At 34.8% G+C, this 9,228-nt stretch overlaps 2 protein-coding genes across 2 annotated transcripts; both read left to right on the top strand.

Annotated features, from left to right (window-relative positions):
* Positions 1–6,031, top strand: LOC142161777 (uncharacterized). The gene is made up of 6 exons (XM_075252702.1): positions 1–271; positions 654–908; positions 998–1,248; positions 2,016–2,366; positions 5,031–5,242; positions 5,711–6,031. Exons 3-5 carry the CDS (start codon positions 1,204–1,206, stop codon positions 5,085–5,087), a joined length of 453 nt encoding a protein of 150 aa, XP_075108803.1. The 5' UTR covers positions 1–271; positions 654–908; positions 998–1,203; the 3' UTR covers positions 5,088–5,242; positions 5,711–6,031.
* A 1,099-nt stretch (positions 6,032–7,130) lies between these two features.
* On the top strand, positions 7,131–8,784 carry LOC142163375 (uncharacterized). Its single transcript, XM_075220653.1, has 2 exons — positions 7,131–7,894; positions 8,016–8,784. Exons 1-2 carry the CDS (start codon positions 7,131–7,133, stop codon positions 8,782–8,784), a joined length of 1,533 nt encoding a protein of 510 aa, XP_075076754.1.
* Positions 8,785–9,228: the final 444 nt, after the last annotated feature.

Consider the following 9,228-nt stretch of genomic DNA (forward strand, 5'->3'; position numbering starts at 1 on the left):
AAATTTAGAATTCTCTTGTAATTGTAATAATGAAAATTAAACCGAGGAAAAGTAAAGAAACCACTTTACTATTTTCCTTTTTAATTTCCCTCGTTTTTTAACTCAACTACTCATATAACTTCTCTTTATTCCCGCCATTGTTTCCCTCCATATTCCCACCTTCTCCTCGACCCCTCTTCTCCCATTATCTGCGTAAGAAACTTTCATTTTCAGAGCTATATATTCACCATATAGTTCCTCTTGGAGAGATGAAATTCCTGGTGAGCATTAGGTCAGTTCTCTCTTTTCTTTTTGTATTTTAATTCTTTTAAGTTTGTTCATTTTAGTTTCATCAATATGATTGCTGGACACGCATTTGTGTTTTATATTTAGGATGCAGATATGTAGTTTATTTCACTGCTTAGGTTTACCAAAATCATGACATTATGTAGTTCGTTGATTTTCTGTGTTCCTCTTTGCCAATAATTTGGGTTTGACTGTTTGTAGAGTATATATTATTTTGTTTTGTTTTGGAGTTAAAAAAGCAGATCTTTTGGGGCTCTAGATTGGATTTGTTGGGTAGTTTGTGGACAATTTTTTGTATCATCTTTTGTCTGATGTTTACTCTCTCTTCATATTTGATTCACCTCTCTCTTTTTCTTATTAATATGCAGCCATGCCAAAGATTAAACGTTTTCGGAATCCACTAAAATCATCTCGTGAACCACATGATGCTCATGGACATTCTTCATAATCAACAACTCCACTCCAATCACATGCTATAGAGCCCGCAACAATAGTACAAGCCCTCCCACATGTTCATGAAATCCCGCAACAAGAACAAGCTCCAATTCTTCCTTCTAATTCAAGTGCAGCATCTCGCCGTGCAGGACGTGAATCTACAAAGTATTGGACAGTAGAGGCTAAAGGTATATGCCTTACATGTATTTGTACTTCAATTTATGAGAATCTTTTTTTTTGTTCCTTTTTGGTTGAGTAACTTGTTTTCTTGTTAAAGACTCGGAAAATGCTATCAAGCAAATTAGAGTCAAGGTCAATGAAGTTAACAACCTGACTGTTGGGGAGCGCATCATTGTGAATTTTGATGACTACAACGCAGCATATGGTGAAGCGCAAGGATTACTTGCTGGATATTGTGGATCGCTGGCAATTGATTGTAATTTGTTTCCGATTAGTTTTGAGAAGTGGTCAGGGCCATCGTGCATGCCTAAGAAGTACATGGAAGACTGCTTTGAAACAATATTGAAGGTACAAGTGTTATACAAACATATGTACTTATTGCACCTAGATTTTTATACACATGAAAAAACTAACTTCCATTTTTGGTTTGAAGCCTCGATTTGATTTTCGGGTAAGTGAGTCCATTGCATATAGATACTGCAATGCTAGTCTTTCAAAGAAGTGGGCTACACATAGGCAGAAGTTGTGGAATGAATATTTTGACCTAGCCAAAAGTAAAAATGAAATTCTAAGTAATGTACTAATAGGTATAAATAAAGATCAATGGGCTAGTTTTGTTGCTTACCGTCAAAAATCATCAACAATGGTAAGATTCAAATTATTTTAACAAGTTTCATCATAATTAAATGAAGATGAATTTTTTTAATTTGTATTTATTTTGTTGATAGGAGCTTTGTAGAAGAAATAAAGAAAATCAAAAGAAGCAAAAAATGCCGCATACTGGTGGATCAAAAGCTATCTAGAGAAGACGACATGAGCTAGTATGCACATTAACTTAATAATTTTACTATTTCTGTAATTAAAATGTTTTGTAATAACTTTTTAATAGTCTTTCTTAGTTTTTGGAAACTGGAAAAACTCCTAGTCGCGGAAAAATATTTATTGAAACTCATAAGAGAAGCAATTGATCGTTTGTAAATGATGCGGCAAGGACTATAGGGGTAAGCATAGCTTTGGTGTATTTTTATAACATTATTTCTATTATTTTTGTATAACATTTTGCATCTCAAGTTTCACTATCTTGTACTACTAATTGATATTTTATCTGCTTGTAGGAACAAATTGAATTGAATATGACTCAATGTGATACTAATGAGTGTGAAGTTTCCCCAAATGATGTTATTGGCACGATGTTAGGGGCAGAGCACTCCGGGAGAGTACGATGTATGGGTATGGGAGCTGCTCCTTCAAACACATTCAGGAATAGCAAAGGACGACTTAGTGATCCGAGTGCTTCTTCATCTAGCTACAGTGAATCATCTGCAACATATAACCATTTGCAACAAAAGCTTATGCGTGTGGAATCCCAACTAGAAGGCACCTTAAATGCGCTGAAGGTTTACGTGATATCAAAGGAAGGTTCGGTTCCAGAAGAATTTGCGGGTCTGTTTGCTCTTCAACCACAGGTAAGGAGTAAATATAGCTTGTATTTCTTCTGTTACAACTTCTGATCAGTTCAATATATAGCATTGTACTTCTATGTGATAAAAAATATGAAATCAACAAAAGTTGTTAAACATAGTTCATTAGATCAAGCTCTTTTGTGGAAGAGATTCACTATGTCTAAATATTGCTCTCATAATGAACATACTGCTGATTCTTTAGTATTTTTAGATGTCCCAGTTGTTGATGTTGTCTCATCCACCATTTGTTGCACATTCTCGTCATCCTTCTTCGCAACACTAACATGATCCTCAACCAATACATCAAATGAGTTTGAAATAATGGTGTTCATTGATGCTGTAGTCTGGTTTTTAGAACCTTGAGAATTTCTATTGTTAGGTGAGTGATTTACAACTTTCCAAGCCCTATGTTCTGCTTGTGCAGATGCACGTTGCCATTGGTGATTAGGTTGTTCAACTACTGCTAATGCTTATGACCCATTTGCACTCCCCAAAGCAGCAAAATCTTTATTTTCTTGACCCTCATCTTGCACAACATTATATGTTAAATCTGTTTGTTTTTCAGCTAGAACACCCGGTGCACCAGTAGTGTTGACAGCTACATAAGTAAGTCGATTACCAGATGCACTCAATACATTAGTAACCGCCAATGTTAAACCTGCAGTTCTTGGTTGATTTTTAGCTTTTTCAAATTGGCCTAACAACAGAAATATAAGTGTGTTCCTAATTTAATTGAGAAGCATGTCTTATATCCAAAGTTTTTCATTTTTCTTTAATAAGTAGATACTTTTTGTCTTTTTGACCAGATTCATTGACCAATATCATCTAAAGTTAGTACAATATACAGTTTAGTATCATCTAATTCTAGTAAAACTTGTTGCTAACTTTGCTAAAGATGGAGGTGGTGGCAAGGAATTTCCATCTCCTTGCAGAAGCTAAGGCTTTGATTCGAAGCTTTAGGATAAGGGCTACATTTGATTCAATCTTGTTTCCCGATCTCGTTTGGAATTAATCTATATAACTTTCTCATCAAATATCATTTTTATTGTTTCAGCCTAATGATATAGAGAATGAACTTACTTCACCAGTTGATGTAAGAGGATCATCGGCAGATAACAACGCAAATCACTAATCAAATGCTTAATGCTTTCATTGTGCACTACGTTTGCTTTCTAGGAATTTAAATTTATAGTGGTTGTCTAGACTTGTGTTTATATTACTTTAGTTAGTGCTTAATATTTTCGTTGTGGACTACTTTTGCTTTCTAGGAATTTAAATTTGTAATGGTTGTCTAGACTTGTGTTCATTTTACTTCAACTAATGCTTAATGTTTTTGTTGCTATCTAGACTTGTGTTTATATTGCTTAGTTTATTGTACAGTATTTCAATTTCTGACTTTTACTATTATGGATACTAGGTAGAGTGAAGGGATCGAACCTCCTTCATCGAAAAATTACACAATATAAAAGAATGAAAACGATCTTCTTTTTGTTATATGTGCACTGTTATGAAAAAAAATCAAATGTAGTTGTGAAGGAGGTTCAAAATTACTATAGGCCTTAGGTTCAAATTCCAACTATGACGTTGTAGATTTTTTTTATCCCGTTGTATAAATTTTTGGTTCTGCTATTGTTTACAAGCTTGAACTATAGTGAAATTCTACTAATGAAATGGTTATGGAGATATTCAAAGAAGAACAGTAGCATTGGATAAAGCTGGTACAAGTGAAGTATAGGGAGCTGGCATTCTGGTGCACAATCAGTAAGTTCCATGTATGGTGTAGGATCTGTAAGTGCATTAGGAATCACTGGCCTGATTTCTCAGAAACAGTACAAATAAAAAGTGGTAAATTGGGAAAAGATTAAAATTTGGCTTGACTTTGTTTGCGCACATCCCTCTAAGAAGCAGAATCCTGAGATCGTTGCTCTTACTGCAAGTCACTATTCTACAATGTAAATCTGGTTACAATTAGAGTTTAATCCTCAAACAAAGTTGTTCTGATTGAGATATCAACAGTGTTGCAAAACTGTTGAAAGGAGTTTATTGCTTGGGAGCCTGTTGGGAAAGGAGGCTTTTTTCCGGCAGGTCATGCTATAAGAAATTGTCAGTGGGAAATTTAGTGTTTCAGTGGCCATTGAAGTTTATACATGGCCCAAAAGCTCCACACAATGTGTTTGACTTTTTCTGGATTATAGTTCTGCTACTGCAACCTCAATTTTATTCTCTTGAGGTCAATAAGTCCTAAATATGAAGCATTCCTTATTCCTTTTCTTGTGTAGATCTTGATGGTCCTTGCTCAATAGTACTTGGGATTTCGAAGTTATATGTACACATATTTGCAAAGAATTATGGTCTTTTGTGTTAGGTTATACCAGATGTTGGATACTGATTCTTTTACCTCTTGTGCGTACTCTATTTTTGGAAAAATGGACTTTTGGTTTCACATACCATCTTTTTATGATTCCTGAGTTGTATCCTTGAGTAACATTGAGTTTTAATGTATTGATTGATGAGAATGTATAAAAACAAAGTAGTTTTTCTGGAAGTTGACCATTTTTACTCAAATGCATATCTAATTTAGGACTTCCAGACTCTGAAATGTTTGTCCCTTTAGTGTCACATTGAATTGGCAAAGGGATATTCAGTTCTATATAAAACTTTCTGCAGGGTCCTCCTGGTACCGGAAAAACACTAGTATATTGGCTCTTGCTCATGAGCTTTTAGGACCAAACTATAAAGAGGCCGTTTTGGAGCTAAATGCATCAGATGATAGGTATATTGAGCGTTTGATTCAAAGTATATGTGCCCTGGTCCGATTTGCAAGATTATTTGACCAAGAGATCCTTGGACGCCTTATGGCTGTGGTTGCAGCAGAAAAGGTACTAGCAATATTAATCCTCGACACACATGCTATTTTCTTCTAGTGTTCCCCTTGCTAATCTGAAATGGTTTCTTTTGATCCTTGTGTTAAATCAATATTTTTGTCTGTACAGTGAGTCAGATAGCATGTTATTATACCTTAATCTGTTGCCGCACAATGAACCTCCCAGTTGCTCTATATATTTCATGCCTTTCATTGCTAGTTAATTTGGTTATGAGCTAACCAAGATTATGAGCTAAAGGGTAGGAACTTTAATTTTCTGTATCTTTCAGCCTCACAGGGCGTTGTGAAAGTTTCATCTAATCACTTCAATATGCAGTCCATTTTGTTTTTACCTAATGTTATATGAGCTTTCAATCTGCTCTCACTGTTGTTTTCTCCCTATTGTGTCACATAAGAAATTATCACTAATGCTTTTGTGTTCAAACCGTGTACCTAACATGCGTGTGTTATCTGAACTTTCTAGGTTAACCGCAATGTTAAATCTCCAGTAGATATATCCATGGATATCACCAGATTGATCAGACACTCAATATGTCAACAACTGCATTTAGAGATGCTGTTAAATTGATACTTGAAGCTGAACTTGCTTCAACATCATACCAGAAGATGGTTCATTGGATCTTATATTCAAAGTCCTTAAGCAACCAATAACGGCAGCATATTGGTGTGACATACCTCAAAAATTCTGTTATAAGATAATTTGATCTTAAAGGAAAAAATACAGTTTTAGTTTATCTATGAAGTACATTCCAACAATATTTATATGCACTTAATTTTCCATTCAGGTGTGATTGCAATGTCCTGGTGCCCCCTTGATAGCTCCTACTTGCTTACATATTGTTAAATATTTAGATAGTATTCAAATTCAAATTTAAAAATCTTATCAATTAAAGTTACTATGAGATAAACTTCAACTTTAACATTTTATCTTTCAAACGATTAAAAGAACATAATATTTTTTAAAAATATTATCAAATTGCACGGTTTACCTCTCTAAAAATTAATAATCAATAAACTCCATCAATAATGTAATTCGAAATATTACTCCTCATGAGTAAATATAAAATTGCTTTCAAATAGCAAAATAATAAAAGTTTGATAATTTTGAGAGACATATAACTAAAATATGAAAAAAATGTTAGATGTTCCTAAGAGATGTAAATTTTGGTTATTCCAATGATACTCATTTTTTGATGTTCCCAATTAGTAAATATGTGATACTTTGACTCATTATTTTGAGTTATTCTCAATCTTCATATAGATGAATAAAACTTTAATCATTCATTTGTTAGAGATATTTGACAAGATTCTTCCTATGATCTTGCTAAATATATCAATAGTAATTATTTTCAAGAGCTTATATTTTTTTAAAATTTTATGTTATAATTTAAATCTATTATTTAATTTTAATTTTATAATTAATTATATAGACTCCTAAAATTAGTAAGAATTAAAATAAATGAATAGAGCACAAGCTATTTAGTGCCCCAAAGTTATTATTTCTTAACCCTAAACGTTATTTTTTCATTTCTAAAAGTTTACATGAAAGAAAAATCCTACGGTTTATTTTAAGCAAGGAAAGCGGCAGGGAAATATCGAAATTATTAGGTTTTCTTCGTTTGTAGTTCTGACCCTCTTTTTTCTACTGCTTGTTATCCTTTGCTATATGAACAAACTGATACATAAGGAGTCCTTTGTGGGAATTCTTCATTGGTTCTTTCTGTCCTTTGTCAGTTTCTGGAATTAACTTTGTTTGAAAGAACATTTGAAATTGTTGGAGTAGATTGGAAGGATAGTCAAATCTGAAGGTACCTGTGGACTGGAGGATTGCTTTTGGAGGTATATTCTAAAAGGGTTCATGTTAATTTATTTATCATTCTTTAATGGATAAATCATGGATTGAAAAGCCACGGAACACAAACGAATACTGGCTTGGTTTGGATAAATTTCTTGATTTTGCGTTTAAGAATGCGGCCGTGGAAGATACAATTAGATGCCCATGTCCTAAATGTGGCTTTGGCAAGTGGCACACTAGAGAGATAGTGCAGGATCATTTGATTTGCAAGTCATTCCCTCAAAATTATGTTATTTGGAATCTTCACGGTGAGAAACAGGTAGTAGCGCCTTCTGGAGATAGAGACGTTATGCAAGAGATGTTTCACCCAGAAAATCTAATAGAAACAATGCTTAATGATGCATTTGGGTACGATAGGCACCAAGCGGCTGATGGAGGGATATCTCAACCATTGGACTCAAATGAAATATCAAATGAGGCGCATAGGGAGGATACTGGCGACTTTCATGATTTTCTCAAAGATGGAAGTGAGACACTGCATGAAGGGAGCAAGTATACAAAGCTAGAGTTTTTAATAAAATTGTATCATATAAAGGTCTATTGTGGATTAAGTGACAAGGCTATGACTATGATACTAGATTTGTTGAGAGATGCATTTGAATATACAAAGTTGCCGCCTTCCTTTTATGAGGCCAAAAAAACCATTAGCAAACTTGGCCTTGACTACATCAAGATACCTGCATGTCCAAATAATTGTATGCTATACTGGAAAGGCGATTCAAAAATGGAAGCATGTAAGCATTGTGGTACATCTAAATGGAATCCTAACAAGAAAAAAAGCAAGCTGCAAAGGTTTTGCGTTATTTTCCACTGAAACCAAGGTTGCAACGATTATTTATGTGTGGTAAGACTGCAGAACATATGAGATGGCATGCTTAAGGCAATAATGCTGATGGATTGATGAGCATCCAAGGGATGGTGAAGCATGGAAGACATTTGATCAGACTCATTCTGGATTTGCTTCGGATCCTCGAAACGTTCGCTTGGGCCTTGCTAGTGATGGTTTCAATCCTTTTGGAACAATGAGTACTACCTATAGTATTTGGCCAGTCTTCTTGATTCCATATAATATTCCTCCTTGGATGTGTATGAAGCACACCTCCTTCATCTTATCAATGATTATTCCAGGCAAGCACATGCCTGGAAATAATATAGACGTGTACTTACAACCCCTCGTTAAGGAATTACGTGAGTTATGGAATGATGGAGTTGAAACGTTTGACTCATCATTGAATGAAAGTTTTAGAATGCATGCAGCTCTTATGTGGACAATCAGTGACTTTCCGGGATTAGGTACCCTATCTGGCTGGAACACTCATACTGGTTTTGCCTGCCCAACTTGTAACTTTGACACAGAACCTTGTCGTCTTCGTCATAGTAAAAAGTGGTGCTTTATGGGTCATCGACGTTTTCTGAGAAGAAATCACAGGTTTAGGTTAAATCGAGTACGCTTTAATGGAAGTACAGAGGAGCGGAATCCACCATTAAAATTATCAGGGTCTGCCATTTTGAGACAAATCGAAGAAGGTAGAGGAGCAGGGTTGAATTGTACAGGGAAAAGATCTAGACGAGCAACTAAGCAATGGAACAAGAGAAGTATATTCTTTGAACTTCCTTATTGGAAATCTAACTTGTTGCGTCATAATCTAGACTTTATGCATATCGAAAAAATATATATGTGATAATATCATATATACGTTGCTCCATGATAAATCAAAATCAAAAGATAATATTAATGCCCGAAAGGATCTAAGAGAAATGGGCATAAGGCGTGATCTTTGGCCGGATGATAGTGGGAAATATCACCTTGCTGTGTTTTCACTTATGACTGATAACAAAAAGAAGCTGGACACTAAAAAGTTGTTCATTACAACTTTGAAGAATATTAAAGTACCAGATGGCTACTCAAGTAACATTTCTAGCTGTGTTGATTTGGTACAAAAAAAGATTTTTGGGTTGAAAAGTCATGATTGCCATATTATTTTAGAGCAATTGCTACCATTGGCGATCCGCAATGTGTTGCCCGACCATGTAGTTGCACTTTTGGTGGACTTCTGCTCATTTTTCAGAGCCCTTTCTAGCAAAACCTTGAATGTTTCGGAGCTTGATAAGCTCCAAGAGCGCAT

The sequence above is a fragment of the Nicotiana tabacum genome, chromosome 1, assembly GCF_000715075.1.
Source record: "Nicotiana tabacum cultivar K326 chromosome 1, ASM71507v2, whole genome shotgun sequence".
Taxonomy (NCBI): Eukaryota; Viridiplantae; Streptophyta; class Magnoliopsida; order Solanales; family Solanaceae; genus Nicotiana; species Nicotiana tabacum.

Excerpts from the sequence above, each read along its gene's own strand:
- LOC142161777 (XM_075252702.1), top strand. The coding sequence starts at position 1,204 with ATGCCTAAGAAGTACATGGAAGACTGCTTTGAAACAATATTGAAG. Across the intron at positions 1,249-2,015 it reads GCTTTGAAACAATATTGAAG|GAACAAATTGAATTGAATAT; the intron begins GTACAAGTGTTA and ends ATCTGCTTGTAG. Across the intron at positions 2,367-5,030 it reads TGTTTGCTCTTCAACCACAG|GGTCCTCCTGGTACCGGAAA; the intron begins GTAAGGAGTAAA and ends AACTTTCTGCAG.
- LOC142163375 (XM_075220653.1), top strand. The coding sequence starts at position 7,131 with ATGGATAAATCATGGATTGAAAAGCCACGGAACACAAACGAATACTGG. Across the intron at positions 7,895-8,015 it reads AAAAAAAGCAAGCTGCAAAG|GGATGGTGAAGCATGGAAGA; the intron begins GTTTTGCGTTAT and ends TGAGCATCCAAG.